The sequence below is a fragment of the Leopardus geoffroyi genome, chromosome X (genome assembly GCF_018350155.1).
Source record: "Leopardus geoffroyi isolate Oge1 chromosome X, O.geoffroyi_Oge1_pat1.0, whole genome shotgun sequence".
In the NCBI taxonomy this organism is placed as follows: domain Eukaryota; kingdom Metazoa; phylum Chordata; class Mammalia; order Carnivora; family Felidae; genus Leopardus; species Leopardus geoffroyi.
In genome coordinates, this window is record NC_059343.1 from 86,960,979 (window position 1) to 86,984,006 (window position 23,028).

General features: G+C 33.9%; 1 protein-coding gene across 2 annotated transcripts in view; it reads left to right on the forward strand.

Annotated features, from left to right (window-relative positions):
• Positions 1-21,222, forward strand: part of NRK (Nik related kinase) — a 147,125-nt gene extending 125,903 nt beyond the window's left edge. The window contains exons 22-28 of one of the 2 annotated variants that reach the window (XM_045471500.1): positions 787-930; positions 2,826-2,984; positions 7,231-7,331; positions 9,383-9,532; positions 12,417-12,576; positions 16,231-16,370; positions 18,072-21,222. In XM_045471500.1, coding sequence (XP_045327456.1) covers positions 787-930; positions 2,826-2,984; positions 7,231-7,331; positions 9,383-9,532; positions 12,417-12,576; positions 16,231-16,370; positions 18,072-18,167 — 950 coding nt within the window. In that variant the 3' untranslated portion in view covers positions 18,168-21,222. The remainder of the gene's footprint in view (positions 1-786; positions 931-2,825; positions 2,985-7,230; positions 7,332-9,382; positions 9,533-12,416; positions 12,577-16,230; positions 16,371-18,071) is intronic. The other variant, XM_045471501.1, reaches the window with a different exon arrangement.
• The last annotated feature ends 1,806 nt before the right edge of the window (positions 21,223-23,028 follow it).

Sequence of the window (23,028 nt, forward strand, 5' to 3'; positions counted from 1 at the left end):
CTTTTCTCCTTATATCCTTGAAACACAAATAGTCTACAAGTAGAAGGAAGACACTGAAATACTCTCCATTGTATTACTTTGCTGAGTTTTTCCTGTGTATCAGGTTATGGGGGGAAAACTCCCACAGTGGTTTGAAGTATATTCTAATTTAGCTTAATCTTCCATTTCAGTCCTCTCATTCAGTCTTTAAACCGTGTTTATGTTTGAATAAATAGAGCAAGTAGACAATAGAATGTAGAAATTTAGATAAATAAAAGTAAGAACTACTTTCATAGGTATTTAGAAATGTAAGTTTTTAAATATTTGCATGAACACAGAATCACTCAATTTTAAAAAAATTTGCATATAATTATTTTAAAAGCATTAAAACCTTTAGTTATAATTAAGAATGACAAATCAACTGAATTGAAGTTTTCGTATGCAATAGACATTCTTAATGTTTAATGGTAATTTTCAAAACGGTTGATTAATTTTTCTAAAGTTTGGGACACTGCTAAAGGATGCTCAGATATTTATAAAGTTCTCCTTTTGAGATGCCACACCAGATACCCGCCAGTAGAATATTGCCAGAGGGTATTATCTTCTACATTTTAGTGTATTTCAGTGAAATTTGTTCTGTTGATAGGCTTCACTGTTACACAGTATGAGGTTAACATTAGCCTAAAGTGTTATCAGTCATGTTTGCACAGATCAGCACACTGGAGTAGCAAAAGTACTAATATAAATTCAATTATAAAAAAATGTGATCTGAGCTAATATAGTACCTTTCTTTTTATATACAAACAGGAGTGAATTTGCTGTTGGGAACTCGATCTAATCTGTATCTGATGGACAGAAGTGGAAAGGCAGACATCACTAAACTGATAAAGCGAAGACCATTCCGTCAGATTCAAGTTGTAGAGCCACTCAATTTGCTGATTACCATCTCTGGTTTGTTTAAGAACTAAAATTAGCTAAGTAATTATGCAGATAAATTAGGTTCCAAACTAGGCTAAAGACTTTCTCAGGTGACAGTGTTCATAGGAAAGCACTTTAAATATAACCTTAAATTGGGACACCAAACTTTCCTACTTGTGTTTTCTTGTCTATTTACAGTTTGAACTAACTTCTGACTTTCCTTCTGTGTCTGGATATTTGCTGGTAATGCACCTAAGTCATTGATAAGAAAAAAACATGTCATTTACATCTTTCATGTATTTTCTGAGTAGCCACCTACAACCTTATGACTCACAATTTTACCCACCCATGTGTACATGACCACATTCATCATATACTTTTCTTGTGATTTGCCAGAAGTTAACAAACTGGACAATAATTGGATAAAAATGAAAGTGTTGTCCCTGGCACAGCCTTATCATGAGAATCTTCAGATAGGATTAATTACAAGAACAGATACCCTAAGACCTCGACCTTATTCCCACATAGTAATTGAACTTCTTAATTTTGGTCAGTCAGAGCCTGAATCTCTGAATATGAGAGAGCAAGTAAACAGATGTTAATAATAATTGTCACTACTAAACAGTACTCGGTATTAGAAAAGCACTAGTATTAACGCCAACTGCAGGCAAAAGATGATTGACAAAAGGATAGGAAAAGTTAAAAAAATAGTTTGTAGAATAAAATGAAGCTAATTACAGCTATTTATGTGTTTGCATACTTCCTGTCTGTACCTAGTAGCTATGTGGCACATTAATTAATGATTATTTATTTTCCTAAAAATTATTAACTCTGCTTTAGGTTTTGGTTGGGGGGAAATCCTCTCTAGATATGCTAAAGCTTCATGATTTTTTGATCATGTTTCATTTTCATTAATTTATAATTGCTTGAGGTACACAGATACAACATTTAGATTTTGAAAACATCTGGGTGGCCAAGAGACTGCACATCTGGAAAACCGATTTATTTATTTTTTATCCAACTTTCTCTAACCAAAATGTGCTCTTTTTAATGCTTAAGTTTCTCTCAAATGTAGATTATTTTTGCATCAAATAATACTGAGAACATCAGTGTAGAAAGATACCTAATTATTTAGAGTACAAATTTATTCTACCTCTTAAGAGTAGAATTGAAATAGACGTAGATGTCTGAATTCTAATGCTGCTTTAAAAAATGTCATGCAAAAACATATGTAAGATTAATCACAAGGAAGAATCCTATTGTTGGGCCTAGAAATCTTATAAAAATAAACTATAAAAATGAATATGAAGTCACTATGTATACAAATAAATGTGTAATTTAATGGTCTGTTTTTCCTGAAGGAATTGTAAGAATTTGCTGGGATTTACAATTAGAAAATTAGCATTAAAGATAAATTGGATTGAGAAAAACATGATAAAACTTTAATTATTTTCTAAGTATGCTGGAAAGAAGGAGCACAAAAAGACCCTTCCCACTAGCCCTGAATGCCTAACAGTGAATATATCAGACATCCCTCTCATGCATACATACTACCAGGAACAGCTTCTGGGTCTCTGAATCCCAGAAAGATCATGACTTAGATAAAAGCCAAAACATGGATGGTAATTCTATTGCCTGCACCATGGCAGTCTTAATCTGTCCCAAAGATGTATTTTACATTTCTTCAGATAGGCAGATAGGTAGCTGGTAGACATTTTGACTATCTCTTGGAAGTGAGAGACTAAGAAAGACTTTTCTATCATATTTATAAATCCTGACGGGAAGAATCTAATATAGTGTAGTTTTTCTAAAAGTGCTTTTTACTTTAATGAGAAGATTTTGTTAAAAGGACAAAATACTGTTATTATTTTCTCTTTCTAATATAAGAAAAAATAAACAGAATTGAAATACTGTTTCTTATCTATCAGGCCATAAGAACAGACTTAGGGTGTATCATTTGACCTGGCTGAGGAACAAGATTTTGAATGATGATCCTGATAGTAAAAGAAGACAAGAGGAGATGCTAAAGACAGAAGAAGCCTGCAAAGCTATTGATAAACTGACAGGTTGTGAACACTTCAGTGTCCGTAAGTCTCTTTTCATGTTTACTATAGCTATATAAAGTTTGCTTTCCTTCATTTAGTAAAGTACATTGGGGGTGCCTGGGTTGCTCAGTTGGTTGGGCATCCAACTTTGTCTCAGGTCATGATCTCACGGTTCGTGGGTTTGAGCTCTGTGTTGGGCTCTTTGCTGAAAGCTCAGAGCCTGGAGCCTACTTTGGATTTTGTATCTCCCTCTCTCTCTGCACCCCCTCCACTCATGCTCTGTCTCTCTCTCTCAAAATAAACATTAAAAAATTTTAAAAATGAATTTTTTTAATGGATCTGCAATACCTGTATGGAGATTCATATGATATTATCTTTCTTTGGAAAAGCAATAAAATAGAATCGCATAATAATTCCACTTTTTTAATTGGAAAATTTATCTTAATACTGACTAGGAAACTTTGCAATGAGTAGAAAAGAAAATTCCTCTGTGGTCTGCTGGTTCTTGCTTCCACTGTCAATATTCATGAATATAATTGCTAAATATTTTTCTGTTAGATTGTTTTCATTTGTCCTATCTCTTTACAACTATCCACTGCAAAATGAGGTAACAACTCCAGGGTCTCAGAATCCTGCTCTCATCTGTCAACAATTAGACAGTTATAATATCCCATTCTGTTCTCTTTCTGAAGCAAATCTCCTCTCAGCCTTTGTTTTCTTCCTTTCCTTTTCATTAATTACCCCTTCAGATAGAACTAGTGACATAGATAAAAGATAGCTGGAATTACATGATATTTTAACAGGGTGTTGCTATCCTGACTGACCATTTCTGTTCTGTATATAAAGAGGCTTTTCCAGAATAGTTTTCCATAAGTGTTTATATAAGTACACATACACCATTAAAGGGAAAAATGAGTACCCAGACAAACTAGGCATTAAATAACTTTTTTCTAGTTTTATGTATCACTACTCTCCTCCAAATCATATTGTATGTATTTAGTAGCCAAAGGTGAAAGAGATCCCAAGATGTTAAACAAAGGGTTTGTATAGCAGAACTGCCTCCTATTAACTTGTAAATTTTTTAGTTCAACAAGAGAGAGTTTACAATAATCAATTACAAGAACATCTTGCAAATCTGTGTTCTTGGTGAGTAGATGGATTAGTTAAGGTGTTTTTTCCTGGCTGAACCCATTACAACCCTCCCATAACAACTAAAAGCCTTTGTCTTATTGACATGTGAATATAGGAGGACAGCCATGTACTCATATTTGCATGGCATTTTCATAGCCTTTCAAGATCCATAAAATAATGGACTGACACCAATTACTGCCATATACTAAAATTATAGGAAGTGTTTGCTTAACAGAGAATTTCTTTGCTTGTTGGGGGTATATTAATCATGCTTCTTTAGCCTACTTGGGTGTCGAAAAGAAAAAGTAACAACCAGAGTCAGAGAGAGAGAGAGCGAGAGTGAGAGCAAGACCAAGGGGGGGGGGGCAGGTATGAATAAGAGAAGGGGGGAGAAGCCTTATATTTTGTCTCTGATGAAGTCTGACTAGAAAGGACAGAAACAATGTTCTAAACAAGGAAAAAGGGTTTTAACACAAAATATAAATCTAGGAAGTAGGACAACATATTCCATAAGAATTAGAAGGTCTGAAAGAAAGCATATACTTTTTATTCATTTCTCTTTTTTTAAAGCAGCTGTATTGAAATAATTTACATACCATAAAATTTACCCATTTAGAAGTGTACAATCAATGGTTTTTAGTATGCTTGTAGAGTTTTTTGACCATTTTCATTATCTCAAAATAACCCCCATAGCCACTAGCAATCACTCCACATTCCATCTCTCTTACATTAACCTTATTCTCCTCAGAGTCCTAAATAATCACTGATCTACTTTCTTTTGCTATAACTTTTTCTTTTCTGAACTATCTATTTAAATGGAATCATATATTATATGGTCTTTTGTGACAGGCTTCTGTCACGTAGTATAATGTTTTCAAGGTTCATGCATGCTATAGCCTGTATAACTTGTATCAATATTTATTATTTTTATTACTGAATAGTGTTGCATTGTATAGATATACCTTTTGTTCATATGATTTTTGCACATCCATTATTTATACATTTATACTCTTTACAAATTAATGTGGATTAATACACGAAATGTATTAACCTGTCATACATGTGTCTGTACATGGGAATGCATGTTTTATATTCTCTTGGATGGTACTGCCAGACTGTTTTTCAAAGTGGCTCCACCATTTTACATTGCCGTAAGTATGGAGGCTCCATTTTCTCTTCATCTTTACCAACACTTGTAGATGTCTGTCTTTTGATTCTAGCCATCCAAGTGAAGTGGTATCTCATTGTAGTTTTGATTTGTGTTCCCCTGATAACTAATGTTGTCATGTATGTATGTATGTATGTATGTATGTATGTATGTATTTATTTACTTATTGTTGTTGAGTTGTAAGCATTCTTTATATATTCTGGATCCTAAGCCCTTATCAGATATATGAATTTCAAATATTTTATCCCATTTCATAGGTTATCTTTTCACTTTCTTGATAGTGTTTTTTTGATGCCCCCAAATTTTGATTTGGATAAAACTCAATTTATCTATTTTTTTTTCTTTTGTTTCTTACGCTTTTGGTGTCAAATATAAAAATCCATTGCCATGAAGATTTATTCCTATATTTACTACTCAGAGTTTTATAGTTTTAGCTCTTACATTTAGGTCGTTGATCCCTTCTGAATTAATTTTTGCATATGGTGTGAGGTAATGGGTCCAACTTCTTCTTTTGTACGTGGATATTCAGTTGTCCTGGTAGCATTTGTTGAAGAAAATATTCTTTCCCAATTGAATGGGTAGGACACCATTGACCATAGGTATATGGGTTTAGTTATAGACCAAATTCTACTCTGTTGATCTATATGCCTATGCCTATCTCAGTACTACACTGTTCTGATTACTGTAGCTTGTAGTAAGTTTTGAAATTGTGAAGTATGAGTCATTCAACTTTGTTTTCCTTTTGCAAGATTGTTTTGGCTATTCAAGGACTCTTCTAATACCATGAATTTTAGGAGCAGCATTTCCATTTCTGCAAAAGAGACTATTGATATTTTAGTAGCAATTAAATTTAGTCCATAGATCACTTTAGATAGTACTGTCCACTTTTTAAAATATTTACATTTTTATTATTTATTTATTTATTTATTTAGTGACTTAAAACAACAGTAATTTATTATTTCTTTTTTTTTTAATTTTTTTTTCAACGTTTATTTATTTTTGGGACAGAGAGAGACAGAGCATGAACAGGGGAGGGGCAGAGAGAGAGGGAGACACAGAATCGGAAACAGGCTCCAGGCTCTGAGCCATCAGCCCAGAGCCCGACGCGGGGCTCAAACTCACGAACCGCGAGATCGTGACCTGGCTGAAGTCTGACGCTCAACCGACTGCGCCACCCAGGCGCCCCAGTAATTTATTATTTCTGATAAGTCTGTGAGTTGAGCAAGGCTCAGCTGGATTTTTTTGAATATAGTTGACAATATAATATCAAATTAGTTTCAGGTGTACAACATATTGCTTCAACTTCTCTGTATGTGATGCTGTGTTCACCACAAATGTAGCTACCATCTGTCACCATACAATGTTATTACAATATCGTTGACTATGTTCCCTATGTTTTGCCTTTCATTTCCATGACTTATTCATTCCCTAACTGGAGGCCTTTATCCCCCACTCCCCTACACCAACGTTGCCCATCCCCTGACTGCCTTCCCTCTGGCAACCATCAGTTTGTTGTCTGTATTTATAGGTCTGATTCTGATTTTTGTTTGTTTATTCTTTTTTTTTTTTTAGATTCCACATATGAGTGAAGTCATACAGTCTTTGTCTTTCTCAGTCTGACTTATTTCACTTAGCAGAATATCCTATAGGTCCATCCATGTATTGCCCTTTAAGAATGTTAAGTCTACCCATCCATGAACAAAAAGTCTTTCCATTTATTTAGGTCTCCTTTAATTTCTTTCAGCAATGTTCTGTAGTTTTCAGTGTACAATTTAGAGTACTCTTAAAGTCTAATGCATACACTTCATAAAACTATATAGTTAGTTTTGTCACCTTTTGGGGGGCATCAAATTGTAACTAAAAAGCTTTTCTAATATATATAATCTGTGCTTATATTGTGGTTATAACATTCTTAATGACCAATACAAATACCTGAGTGTTCTTGTTAACTCTGTGGCATTGTTACTTCTTTGTGTTTTATCATTGTAGTCCAACATGAAGAAACAACATATATTGCAATTGCTTTGAAGTCATCAATTCACCTTTATGCATGGGCACCAAAGTCCTTCGATGAAAGTACTGCTATTAAAGTAAGTGGTCTCCATTTTCTTTAGATCATATGGTTTTTCTTTTGAGAAATTGTAAACACAACAATATTTTGAAATATACTGGCAGAAATATATACCATTCTTCTACAGTTAATGTAATTTGACTATACCATGTGAATAATTATCATTTAACCCTTTTTTAGATAATTCACAGGTGCCACACAGCAAGGGAGAGTATGAGAGAAATCCCTGACCCCTCCTCTTAGAGGACTACCCTACCAGCTCCTCTCTCCCAATTCCTGTAGTCAACATGAAGACTTTTTCTTCTAGAGCCCCAAACACAGGCTTTGGGTGCCACCCCAATGACTTGAAGCTGAGAAATTCCCTGTTCTCTCTTAGTGGGGGGTGGAGAGCAGAGGGAAGGTGAGGAAAGGTGTGGCAATGGTAGAGGGGAGAGCCCCACTGAAAGAGGAATGAGGGAAGAGAAAGCCTTTGCTCTAATTACCAGGGCTACAAGGATGGGGGTGGTGAGAACAGAGTGGGTCTATATCTCATCCAAGCTGGAACTCTAAACACATTTCTCTCCAGAACTATTGCAAGGAATGGTGGTTAGGCTTATTTGGATTACCAGTAATATTTCCACCCTTATTATGGTTTAACTGAACTTCTATGGATCAGTCTCTTAAGGTAACCAGTTGGTGTCCCAAACAACTAAGTCACTAATGATTTTTTAATCACATCTCATAAACTGGGGACTCTTTATGTTTATTAGTTTTTAATAATACTCCAGAACTTTGTGAAATAGGATTATTTTGTGCTTATTCTGTAGCAGTGAGGACTGATTAATGAACTTGGAGCATTATATACAGCCCCAATAACTCCTAATCTGGAGTGAACATCAGAATCATCTGCAACATTTGTTAAAAGTTTAGATCTCAGACCCAACCCCAGGCTGAATTAGTAGGTCTGGAGTAGGGCCTGGGAATCTGTATTTTTAGCAAATGTTTCAGGTGACTTTGAACTAGTTGGTCCATGCACAAGTTTTTACAAAGCACTGATTAAGGACACATCATGATAGACTCCAACAAGGTATTTATTAAATAATTTTGTATCTAAGGTCAGGATCTGTTTACATGGTATATTTTCGAGGCCAAAACATCACATGTATGCAATAAGATGGGCTAATTTCTATAACTGCCTCTTAATGTCTATTTGAATAATAAGTATGTTCTTTTGTAAATAGCACAGACTACTATATTAGACAGTCTGTGTCTACCCTGGCAAGTCTGATCTGATCTCCCTAAATTGGGCCTTGGGTCAGCTGTCAGTATTTGGATATGGGTTTGTTCTTGGCTGTCTGCTGATTGGTCAGAGCTGCCTGATATGGAGCTGGAAAACAAAGAAGATAAGTACCAACAGTCTGTCTAGCCTGATATACAGTTTCTGGTCAAAGTCCTCCCTGTAGTTCTTGAATCTCACCTCATGACTACAGTATGGTGAATCCTGTGATGCCCAGTCTTCTCCTGTGACCTGAACTTGGCAATGAATCCTGTTTGGCTTTTTGTTTCCTTAGATTAGGAATCATAGGAGCCTAGAGTACATCCATTCTATGGTAGGTTAACATGTCTGGCCTTTTTCATTCCCTACCAAGTATGCATTGATCAATCAGCAGACTCCGAAGGAGACTACATGTCCTATGAAGCCTATATACGAATACTGGCAAAAATACAGGCAGCTGATCCAGCGAACCGGTTTAAGAGACCAGATGAGCTCCTTCATCTGCTGAAACTCAAGGCAAGGAATTTAAAGACAGAAAAAAGAGTGAAAAGAGTGCAGGCCATACAAGGTTCTTATAATCATTGGAGATTTGGCCTCTGAAGGAAAACTCAATATTTAAAACCTCAATATAATTATGTTCTTGTTATAGTAACAGACCTAAGAAAAATTGAAAATACATAGGTCTCTAAATGCATTATATAATTTTAGAAATCAACCAGGATTTTATAAACATGTTAAACAAGAGCATGGGAACATTTACCTTAGTCAGAGTGTCATTTTTGGCCTTTCGGCCATATTTGGTTTTATATCTACAGGTGTTTCCAACAGTTGGTCATAAGCCAGTGACAGTTGACCTGGCTATTGGTTCTGAAAAAAGACTAAAGATTTTCTTCAGCTCAGCAGATGGATATCACATCATTGATGCAGAATCTGAGGTTATGTCTGATGTGACTCTGCCAAATAACGTAAGATCCCTAGAAATTGTACACCACAATTTGAGTTTTTATAACAGTCAAAATTCTTAAAGATTTAAAAATATGATTATGAATATCTATACTGGAGCTGAAACCTAAAAGATAAGTATAGAGTACCAGAAAGTAGTAATGGATAAACAGAAATCACTAATGGCTTCTTAGCCACACAGCTGAGTCTGTTTATTCTTCAGATGTATTTTGTCTTGCACAGTGTTTTTGTTTGTTTGTTTTTAAATGAATAGAGTTTACACTTAAAAATCTGGACTTCCATTGATAAACCAAAAGGTCTGATAACATATGGCTCTCATTACTATCTGGCCATTATCAACTGGAAATTATTCCTGTCTGGCCCCTTTTATTTTATTATTTTTTTTATTTTTTTATGGCTGCCCCCTTTTAGATGGAATATATACATACATTGCCTATCCATCCACCTTTATGTATTTATAATAACTAGCCCTAGTAGATGTATGAGTTTGCAATCTTTGCTTTTAGTCCTTCTGTACTCCATAATACATTTTTAAACAGATTCTTTAAAAATACAGCAGTATTGCAACATTATTATATGCACCCTCCTTCATTATCCAAATCCTAGTGCTTTAACTGTGGCATATAGCAAATTATCATAGTGTTCTCTTATATAGTATCAATTATAGTTAGAATTTCTGATCAAAGGATTCAGCAGTTTAAAAGATAATGTACTTCAACTCTTAACTCTTAAATAATTATAAATAATGAGACTATGGGGAAATATCTAAAATATGGATAATTGTAAAAATACCATACACATAATTTATAGAGTTTGAACATAATACCCCCCACACATGCACCATACAAAATATGATTCTGAGTGTCTCAAATTTGATGGTAGCAGTGATGTTTGCTTTATTGAAAATTATATCTTTTTTAAAAAGGGCTGAAACAACAAATCTCTGCTTCACCCTTTTTTAATTCCTCAGTTTGTTGACAACTAAAATTTTAGCAGTTTAGCATTATATAAAAGTCCAGGAGAAAACTTTTTTGTACTTTTAAGTCACTGTAGTAATATGATATTTTACATAGCTTTCAGAATTCTCATACATCTCTGAAAAATTACATAGAGCAATTGTCAGATCATTAGTGGAGACATTTAAAAAAACATGTTGGTCATATTAACAATCTAATTAGCTGATCACTCAGTTGTCACCTATGAGTATATAGAAACCACCCTGTTTATAATGTAGAAAGTATTGAACCAAGCCCAGCCAAAGTCACTTAGATATGAGTTCAGATTAATATTAATGTAAGTATTATAGTACTTGTCAGTTGGAATGTCTTCCATAGCTTCCTGAATCTTTTTTTATGGCATGGCAGATAGCCTTCATTATGAAGCCAGTGCCATATTAAACATTGCAATATTGGTCCAAGTTTATACTTATTTGAAACATCATTCAGGAAGATTGCACTCTGTGTTCTACTTGATTACCAAGCAAGGAGAATTATTTCCTTTTGAAACAATCAGTTCATTATTGTAAAAGCAAGAATGAGAGATCAGTTTTTAAAAAATTATTTTATGACCTAATTATGATACCTTAAGTATATTCAAAAAATAGTATTTTTAGCTAAATGCCCTAGTGTCTTGACCCATTAAAACAGTAAGGACTCTAATAAAATGGAGGGGAGTGTCTTCTGAAACAGAATGCACTAAAAATGCTATTTTTCCAAGAGCTCCAAAGTACAAAACCTGTAATGCTACAAGGGAGCCATGTGTGCTAAAGAATATCTGGTTACTGCAGGAATCTTCTGAGAAGCAAGGGAATTACCTCTGAGGCTTTCTGGGTTTACAGCAGTCCACCTCTATTCTAAACAGATGTTTTTAGACAACTTTCTTCCTTGAAATTTCTTTTTCTCTCTTCCTTCATCTCTTTTCTGATTCAATTGCTCATGCAAGTGCCCAGGGAACGCATTAAATTTGCTTTTCGCCTCTGGATCCCCATTTTAGTTTTAAGGATTGTTGTTGCTGAGACATGGCCTCAAGCACTTGGCCTGAGTGCGCTGGGTTTGGCAAGTATAGTTTCTGACCTTATTTTCTTGTAACTTGCTAATTTAGAGAAATAATAAAGGAATGTAATTGTTCATTTCTCAGAGAAATACTACTAATGTGGCAATTTATGTAGTTTAAAATTGATCACATTGTTTTAACATCATAAAATTAACGAATTATTAGATATTGCTTAATATTTCATATTATGTCACCTGATACATCTCTCATGTCTGAATTGTGTATTGAAGATATTTTATGATTATATAATTTAGATAAGAAATTCTACATTTTTGTGAAGGGAGAATGGCTGTTTTATTTCAAGCAGTGATGAATATTATAAAGTTGCCCCTTGTAAACATTTCAAGCTCAAGCTTTTTTTAAAGCTAAATTTCTATTTCTGATGTAAATTAATTGTGTAGATAACCAGTGATTGTGTATTTGTTAGTTGGTTCACATATTCATCACTAAAGTATTCATTAGTGTGCTGAAATGAATCTGTAGTCCAACTCTGTAACAAGTAACGTTTCTTTTATCATTATACACACTTTGTTAAATTTCAACAATTTTTCCTGTGTTGGAAATATCTCTCTGCTTTTTTTCAAACAAAGTTTTCTAAAGTACACTATTTAAACAGTGATGTCTTTATGACATGGAAAAGGCTCTTTTCAAAGAGAGCATGGTGTTTAATATTAAAATGTTAGATAGCATGCTGTTTAATATTAAAATAGAAGTTTCTTTTCCTCCCTGCACTTCAAACCCCTTTTTGATCTTTATTGCTCAGTCAAGCTGCTTCAATTAAAGTAGTAGTGATAAAATGTTGAACATATAAATCTTTATGAAACATAATTCCAGCCCCTGGAAATCATTATACCACAGAATATCATCATTTTACCTGATTCCTTGGGAATTGGCATGATGCTCACCTTCAATGCTGAAGCCCTTTCTATGGAAGCAAATGAACAACTCTTCAAGAAGATTCTTGAGGTGTGGAAAAACATACCATCTTCAGTAGGTATGTACAAAATTTTTTCTTTTTCATATGATCCTATAGAAACTTCTGTTTTCTGAAATATCACATTTCCTCAAGGCATATAGGGTTAATTTAGGATACTGCATACTTTCTAAGTTGTGTGTGTTTGCCATATGCTTAATGAATTCACAAGGCTACTACAAAGAGTCTAATTTCAACTGCTTTAGTTGTTCATGTGCAATAATCATAAAATTAAAATAAGAAAGGAATTCCTTTCCACAATAATCCATAATTTTATTTTAATTCCCTTTGGTCGCAGATTTTATGCAGATGTTGGAAATGCTTCATTCCCTCACACTGATGTTAGGGGGTTACCTTTATCTTAGGAGACTGCCAAATAATCATAAAAGAAGAGCAGAATATCTCTATTTCATATAGTAAATAGTTATCTGTTTAGAGAATGATAATCCTGTGAAGAATCAAATACAAACTAAATATGTGACATGTTGGTTATCACTAAGATTTCATCGTCCTTCATTTATGTAAGAGATAAATATGACTAGCTGGAATGCCTATTAGGTACTATCCAGGTGGCAACATAAAGAAAACTGACTTCATCTTCATCAGGCCAGAACATTGTTTTCTTCTTGACCAATGCAGGACTGCTCATCTGCAAACTATGAATAACTTGAGACTCGTGTATGTTTCTGAGGTTTGGTGACTACAAAGGTGATTGTAGATAAGAAACAGAATGCATATGAACAGGAAAGTATTAGGGAGAATAGGAAGATTTGACGGAGGGTAAATGATTCTGAAAGGAAGAGGAGATTAATGAAGCAAATAAAGGGGAAGGGGGAAGGAGAAGTAAAGGGAGGGAGGGAAGGAGGGAGAGAGAGAGAGAGAGTAGGGTAATTTGTCTGTTAAAGAGTTGGAAGCTTCTGAAATCTTTATGAAATGGTTAAGTGTGATTCCCATGTGGCTTTAAGGACCAGTTTGAAAGAACTGCTTTTTAATGGACTTTTTTTCATTATGGGATGATGGCACTTTGCATTGCATTTGCAGAATCCTTTCTTTTTGCACACAGTGTTAAGCATTGTCCTGAAAACCTCTTCCAATTTCTTCAAATAGGTAAGAACTCCCAAAGGGTTTAAAACCATTTTCAGTAACAGAGGTAAATGCTTATAATTGACAGACCTGGGACAAAAGAAACTGAAAAATGAATCTTGTTCTAACCTTTACAATGGTACATTTGCAATCAATATGTTAATCAGAAATTGAAATAAGGAAATTCAGCTGAAATGGGAAACTGGGCAAACCCCTATATTTATGCCACTGGACAATCATAGGAATCAAAGGGTCTTAAAATGTCATCTCATAAGCTCTTGTCCTTAGGCAGGACAACTTCTGATGTAAAACAAAAAGCTATTTTAAGTTGCAAGAATTTGAAAAATGTATCTCTCCATGTAAAATAAAGTATGGCACTATAAGAATGTGATATTTTGGTTTGTGTATTAGGGGTATTTTGAGAATATACTAAAGACTACGGTATAACACTGATATTAAGGAAATCAATTTCTCCTTCTTTCTAAAAACAACTGCTTTGTTATTTAAAACTAACCTAGATCCAGATTTCCCCAATCTAAAATTTACATTACCTTGAGATATAATAAATATTTTCAATAATAAGATCATTGATTTGTATTTTCAAACAAATAAATAGAGGCTTAGCATTCACAGCAGGTATCACTAAACATACCCACTCCAAATCATTGGATCCCATTTCATAAGCAAGCTAGCTCAGTAGCTAGGTTAAATGGCAAATTAATGTTTTTCAGAATTAAGGTGAAAATTGTATAATTCCATATGAACTGTGTGCTTGGACTCAGCAAGTACCCTGTGTGTTAAATTTAGAATTGTTTGCTCTGTGTGGTTGTTGACAAAAATAACAATTTTAATAAAGTATTCATATAGGTGAAAAAATTCAAATCTGGATAGACTACATCTATTACTTGTTTCCATCAATCAGGTCATGGATTCCCCTCACTTACTTTGTATCTGGAGTGATTTTAATTCTAGTCTGAAACTAGACTTAAGTCTTCTTCCAGGAGAGCCATTTGTCTGAATAAAAATACAACTATAAAATATAATTGCACAAAAAAGTGCAATTATAATTTAATTACAATTTTGTAGTCAACTTCATACACAAAAATACTTTGAATTATAATGGAAAGGAAGCAAGAGATAATAAATGCTTAGTAGGTTTTAGTTGAGGAATTCTAAATGCCTCACACTGTGCCTATAGAAAGTCACTTTAATCAAGTTTAATAATTTTTTCATGTGTCCTTTTATGCATATTTAATTTTTACATATATAGGCCAGGTAAATTTTGGCTTAAAGGTATTCTAGAACTTTTGACAATGATAAAAATTTTAAGACTATATTATAACAACTCAGAGTTTATTGTGCTTATAATAGAATAAAATGGAGGGGTGCCTAGGAGGCTCAGTCAGTTGAACATCTGACTCTTATTTCAGCTCAGCTCATGATCCCAGAGTTGTGGAATTGAGTCCCATGTCAGGCTCAGTGCTAAGCATGGAGCTACTTAAGATTCTTTCTCTCTCTCTCTCTCCCTCTGCCCCTCTCCTCTGAACTTGTACTCTCTCTGTCTAAAAAAAAATATTTTAAAAATAAGAAAATGGGAAGTCTAATGAACTGAATTCTGATTTTAGTCATGTTAATATAGGAATGGAGGTGCTTTGTTTTGGTGTTCTCTAGACTATTTCAGTTTGACATAAAATTTTGATATTATTTTAAGTGCAGGATTGGATTTATTTATGGAAATTTGCTTTCCTATAAAGTACATAAAATCAAAGTAAATATTAAACATTTAACAATAATACTGCTCCCTGTGTCAGAAAATACCTTACAGCACCAGATGACTATATAGCTAGTTACATAATTAGGTTTTTCTGCTTTAAGCAATTTTCATAATTTTTTAATTGAAATTCAGTTAACGTACAATGTTATATTAGTTTCAGGTGTACAACATAGTGATTTTACAATTCTATACATTACTCAATGCTCACCACGATAAGTGTAGTCATTATCTGTCAACATACAATTGTCATAATCTTTATTGTCACCAAGTGACACAGAGTCCAAAAGTTAAAATCTTAATAAAATTTCCTGAATAAGATTGAGCCTAAACAGTATCAAATTAGATGTAGTTCTGTTTATAATGTGGTTATTCATTGACTTCCATTAGAGTTGCTAAAGTCATTATCTGAGCAAGTCATTTTTTAACAGTTTTAATTTTGAAGTTAATCAGGTTTTTATGTATGTCACTTGAGCATAAATACAAACCCTTATGGAATGCTATAACTCAACTAGACTGTAAGATAAAAAAAATGGCTGTCAGTTGATTTGACTTTTTACAAACAGGATAGAATTAACACTTAGCTTTTTCTGTGGTATTAGGGTATATGAATACAAAAGTTAATTGAGATCTAATTACTCAACATTGATCACAATTGTAACAGTAGATAGCTTGCATGAATACCACTGCTGAGCAGCATAATGGGCAGATGACTAACTGCAGAAGGAGGGAAAAAAGAATATTTTTACCTGAACTACAATAATGAGCTTCTTAATAATCAAATGTTGACTGCTTTTCTGCTTTTTAAATTTTTATTGCAGCTTTTGAGTGTACACAGCGAACCACAGGATGGGGCCAAAAGGCCATTGAAGTCCGCTCTTTGCAATCAAGGGTTCTGGAAAGTGAACTACAGCGCAGGTCAATTAAGAAGCTGAGATTTCTGTGTACCCGAGGTGACAAGGTATTGTTTATATCCCCTAGTTACAGCAAAAATAAAGCACACAATGAAAATTAAACAAGGAAATCCAATGCCTTCTGTCCATAAATATATTTATGACATAATTCCCAAGTTGGCAAACTATTGATGAAAACAGTTTTTCATTTTGCAGTAGTAATATCAATTTGGTAAATGATGATAATTTGATTTGAAAAAATTTTTTTTTCTAAAAATGTAAAAATCCTAATTATGTCCTAAGAAAAACTTAACCATTATTTTGTGTGATGCAAAATCCATTATTGCCTTTGATGCACAGTTCTGTTCATATTTGTATTAATGATAATTTGAAACAGAATGCTTGAGTAAATCTGTCTTTTATAGTTTTCAACATAATTCAATAATAGAAGAAAAAAGTATTTATGTTTCCCAAACACCTAATATGTGGTAGAGTTTGTGCTTAATACTCACAGCATTACTTTAATCTTCACAAGTGGGTATTATTTCCATTTTAAAGGTAAGAAAAATAAAGTTAAGATTTGTCAATTTTTGTGTAGTGTGATCATTTTTAACAACCAATTCAGATACTTTAAATGGAAAAAATGCATTGTATAAAATCATTACAGTCTCTACATATTATGAGAAATAATAGCATGAAAAAAATAATCCTAATAAAATTATGAAACATCCACCTTTGGAAGACATTGCAGAGGATTCAAATTAATATTAGAACAACCAGGGTAAAGCATTGTGCATCAAAGAAAAATACTGGTTTGCAATATGACGGGACATACATGGGAAGAATCAGTGTTTGAGGTCAGATGGTCTTAGCATGCGTATACCGGCTCGGCCACATAACTAGGTATAAGAACCTGGAAGTTTGATTTATCTTCCTGACCCTTAGTTCATTCATCTCCCAAATGGAAATATCAAAAACTGCTTTGGTAATAATTTTGACAATTAGTGTTAATGTGCATATAGTAAGCATATCATATACTGCCTGTATATAAAATGTGTTAAGTCAAGGGTAGCTAGTGTTATCATCATCATCATCACCATCATCATCACCATCATCAATATCAAAACTCTTCTAAGTATATTCATTGTGGATGTATAAAGCCTTAGTCCTAACAAGGAGGCCTCCATTTGCTATTTATATTCATGTTCTGTTTTAATTTTCTGTATGGCACAGACCATATTCATACGACATGTTCCTCTCTAGGCTGATTAATTTAACTCATACTACCAATGTATTGATGTCATGTCCATTCCACTGAAATGGAAAATCCCACAAAATAGAAAGTTTCAGTAGCCATTTAAACACTGTTAACAATGCCAAACAACATCGTTTAATACATTTCCTTGTATTAAAAGAAAAAGTAAAGCCAACTTGAGTAAAAGATTTTTTTAAAGCAAAGGGGAATCCTTAACCAAAACAAATCAAGAATATCAGCAGATAAATGCCACAACAAAAACCTAATTTTATTTAACTATATGAAGTACAGTTATATAGAATACGGTAAAAGATTATTTTTAAATATATAATTTAGACTCTGTACCAATTTAAAGTCTTGTTCTTTCAGGAAATCCTGTTCTGAAAAAAAATGTATGGCTTAATAATTTTAATTGGTTGATGAAGAACAAATGAAATTATAGTTGTATCTGTAAAATATCAGATAACAATGTATAAAATATTTACTGATGGTGTCTCTTTCTCTCTTTCTAAAGCTATTTTTTACCTCTACCCTGCGCAATCGCCACAGCCGGGTTTATTTCATGACCCTTGGAAAACTTGAAGAGCTCCAAAGCATTTATGATGTTTAAAAGGTTCCAGTGATTTATTACAACATTTACAAACATCATAAATATGAAATCTGCATCTTAAAATTTCTGAGATTAAATGAGCATTCAGTTTTATTGTTAGGGAAAAATTAAATCAGATACTTTACTTTTAATGTAGCACAAAATAGTTCTAATGAGAAATGCAGCTTTATATATAAAATTAACTATAGCAAGCTCTGTGTACTCCAATGGTGTACAATGTCTTTTGCACAAACTTTGTAACTTTTGTTACTGTGAACTCAAATATTACTCTTAGTACAGTTTGGACAGTATCTATATTCAGATATTACTACATGGAGTAAAGAAACCTGTAATGAGTTAGATTCCAAGTAGCTTTCAAAATAATTGGCCCTGAGTGAGGTTTTTCAGAAAGAAATAAAAATAGCAACAAACTATATGCAAACTTGCAAAGTCATATAAAGAACCAAAAGTTAGATTATTAAATGAAAATAATAAGAACTATGCTACAAACAAGACTAAGGCTGAACAACCTGCATGCCTAGAGAAAACTACAGTGATAAAGGGGAAAAGGCCACCCATTTCCTTGCTGTTCCTTGACAGTTAAGCCCCCAGTCAGAGACCAGTTGTGTTTTTTTCATACCATGTTCAGCTGGTTTTCTCCTGATAAAAAGGAAGAAAGTCTTAGATGCTTGATGTTCCTCAGAACCCCTGAAGATGTGCAATAGCTGTTTGTTTGTTTGTTTGTTTGTTTGTTTAAACCACCAAATAATACACTTGCAAGCCTGAATACAGGACTAAACTCCTATACACATGTACTGTAGAATGAGTTGAGTTTTTTTTTAATACTTTAAAATAGGCATCAAATTCTAACCCCCAAAGACAGATTGGTTGATTTATAAAAATTCTTATCTGGCCAAAAGTGGGACCATCAGACAACATGGAATATTTTCCCAATCCTAGATTGAACTACATAAGAAGTTCCCCTCAGTTATTAAACAAAAAGAACAAAATGCAACAACAAAAAAACTTTGGCTGCTAATACTTTTTTTTCCCATTTCTATTTCTGTAAAATAAGAAATTAATCTAAAAGTGATAAGTCCACATGTAGGGACTTAATGTTTAGGTAAAAAAAAAAAAGAAAAAGAAAAAAACATTTTGAAAAAAATACAACTTTCATCAAATTTAGAGTAGTGAAAATCATGTTAGTCCATCACCCAATATGTTATAGACTCCATAGGTAGGTGGTGTTTGGTCACCTATGGTAACTGCTACCTGGTGAAAACCATAATTTCTGCATATCCATCCTCAATACCATGGTTAGTTCTAGGGCAAGAATAAGCAACAGAACTACCACAAAGTATACCTCAGTATAATTCCTCTAGTTCTGCTTCAAGAGTATGAAGACAGTGCTAGTGGGATAATAGTTTTCAAACTACCTGGTTAACCAAAATACAAAATCAGCTGACTATGTGTGATTTCGTGATAGCACATTATTTCTTGGTGCCTTGGTGACAAGAATGATGATTTGGATTTTCCTAACAACTTACATCAAGAGTGTAGTAGCTCAAAATGAGAATTTAGGAGAACCTGAATCCATGAATTACAAAAATAAATGTGATTCACATCTCTGTTACTGTGACACAATAATGTGATCCTAAAACTGGCTTATCCTTGAGTGTTTACAACTCGAATGACTTTTTAAATGCAGTAGTTTAAAGAGGAAACATTTATGTCAAATTATTTCCTTAGAAGCAGTCTTCATTATTATAAATTTGTACACCAAAAAGGCCATGGGGGAACTTTGTGCAAGTACCTCATTGCTGAGCAAATGGAGCTTGCTATGTTTGCATTTCAGAAAATTCTTTCATTTAAGTAGTGTGTAGAATCAAGTCTTTTAAAAATTCATTTTTCTTCATAATATTTACTCAAAGTTAAGATTAGAGAAATAAGTTTCATCTTAAAATCATATTTTTAAGGCAGTAAGACAGTAAACTAGTTTAGGAAATCAACTCCCATTGTGCTCTGTGGCTGTTATTCTAGTAAAACATAGACCATGGTGAACTGAATCTACAGAGATGTACCAAAGTAAACAAACAAGAAAAATTGCAGACGTGTAGCTGAACTTTAAAGGATAAGGTGTTAACAAAGAAAGGAAGCTGGCACACATCACAAAGGGAGATTGAAATGTTGGATACCCAAATAGAAAGGATTGAAAATATTTAAAGTGGTGTATAAGTAATGAATATCTCAAATTTTGATGTTATTCCATCTGGAATTTGTATACCCTTCGCCAGCTGAAACAAGAAAGTGAAAGGGCAATTAAATTTCATAGTCCGTGCACGGTAATGGAAGAAATTATATCTATACCTCACCTTGTAGATCAGCACTTGGCAGTCCCAGCTCATTACAGAAGCAATGGTGGGGTAATCCTGGCTAGCCAATTCTCCTAGCCCTGTGATTGAAAGCATGAAAGTTCTAGCAGGTTGTGAGTAGCATTGGGACAAAATACAGTTTTATTTTAGTGTACTTTAGTTTTTTTCACCAAAGCTCTTGTCCAAAATAAAAGGCATTGTTGGAAATATTTGAAAACTAAAAAATGATGTATAAAGAGGGCTAACAAGAAAAGCTCTGAGTGATTAGGTCTGTTGAAGTAAGGGAAGAGCTCAGAGGAAGTAGTAGGAAAGGATAATCATTTAGATAGTAAAATAGGCAAAGCAGAAATCACACATGTACATGCATACACATATACATATACACATGCAAACCATTAGAATGCATAATTTTAATATTTTCAGTGCTACCAGTTTCTAGATAAAATAATCACTGTGTTTTCTGCCAGCACTCATTTAATTGAAACAGTATTCATAAAACCAGGAATAATGCCACATGCACTCAATGGGATCTTTTAAATACTCTTCAATTATTTTTTTAAATGTGCCTATTTAAATCAATTGGTATTCGATATGTGCTTTAACTTAAAAAATTATTGAAATAATCTTTGAGACTGCTAATTGTTTCATCAGAAAGTCTGCAATGAACCATGTTCAACCTCTAAAAATAAACATTTTAAAAATTATTGAATGATATCATTATTTGAAATATGCTTGTCTAATGCCTCAGAATTAGGATTCATTCAGGGACTATTCATTTCTTTAAATTATGTAATAAGGCACTGATTGGAAGCTGTCAGAGGTTCTACTTGTTGTTCCATTAGGAATTCTGGGCAAGGAAATTTATAATGATATGACTAAAATTCTTCTGGGTATACTGGTGGATGGAATTAGAAACCAATTAATTTTCCTCAAAATATGTGGGAATTTACACAGATACACAGTATCACATGGCATGGGTAAAACCCAAGGAAGTTTTAATGTTGACCCCATTCCCATCCCACCCCAGTGTCCTGAAATCCAGTGGAGAAGAGGAGAAACCTTATCCATAGAAAGGAATAAAATATTTATAATTTCTTAGCATTCAAGAAAGGGTTTAGTGCAGGCTGATGGTCAAAAATGGAAGATGGAGTAATTACAGCAGGTTGTCAAGGAAGCTGAGTCCTTCAGTTGGGAACAGAAGAGGAATAGCACTTCTCTCAAGCAGGTCACAGAACCATCAGAGACCTGGCCCCATGAGTATCCTATTGTCTTGAGACATTATGGAGAGAAGTTTATCAAGCTTTCCCATTAGGGCCGGCTGAGTGTGGTTCTAATTTGTCAAGTGTGGCAAGGTGTTCATTAGTTGGGTTACCTAGACATGACAAGCTCATCCAGGCTTTTACAGTCTAAATTCTCAGTGCTTCTATGATCAAATTGACTCATTCAGCTTGATATTTAGAGCCCACAGACTTCGACGATTTTAAGGGGCACAGAGCCATGGAATAAAAATACCATCACAGATTGGAATTGGAATGGTCAGGGTGATGACCCAAGGCTGAAAGAGGGCATTATCCTAGGAACCCTTTACCAAAGCATAGGAACAGGGTAGGTCATGAGTAGAAGTTTCTATTAGTAACGTTATCATTCTTGAAAAAAGCAGTGCGTTTACATACTCCAATACCACACTTCTATTAACTGAATCTTTTCCAACACTATGACTTCCAATATAATAGCACCTTTTTATTTACAGGGCCTTTGGCCCTCAAGGAATTCAAGTTTCTGAAGATAATAAAGTCATTGTGTATAGCCACTGTTTAATTCCAAAAATTAAATAGAAGGTAGCTAATGAATTAAAGGCCAAACATGTATTAGAAAACATTGTCATGGTGCCTGGGTGGCTCAGTGGGTTAAGCTTCTGACTTCAGCTGAGGTGATGATCTCACAGTTTGTGAGTTCGAGCCTCATGCCAGGCTCTGTGCTGACAGCCCAGAGCCTGGAGTCTGCTTCAGATTCTGTCTCCCTCTCTCACTGCCCCTCCCCCACTCATTCTCTCTCTCTCTCTCTCTCTCTCTCTCTCTCTCTCAAAAAATAAACATTAAAAATAAGAAAACAGTGTCACATGCCATGTCTTATGTTGTTCACAACCATTTCAACTAATTTAAAAAAGTAGTTCCTGAGGGAGTAAAACTTATTCTATATGGATTTATATTTTTAGAAGCTAGTCCACACCATACTGTGTAGATGAATGCAAAATCAGGTTGGGGATTAACTTTTTCTAATAGCTTTGCCACCCTTTATGTCAAAGTGACTCGTTTGGTGCTTAGCATACAACAAAGATTCATAAAAACATGAATTGAAAAGGAGAAATTGACCTTTTTTGCCTTGATTTTCTTAGTGCTATTTTATTTGCAAAAGTTTAAAATTAAAATTCACAAATCCATTTGTTTCACCAAAGTGCCATCTATATTCAGATGACCAAAGAGTAATGACCTATTTGGGGTAATTTCAAA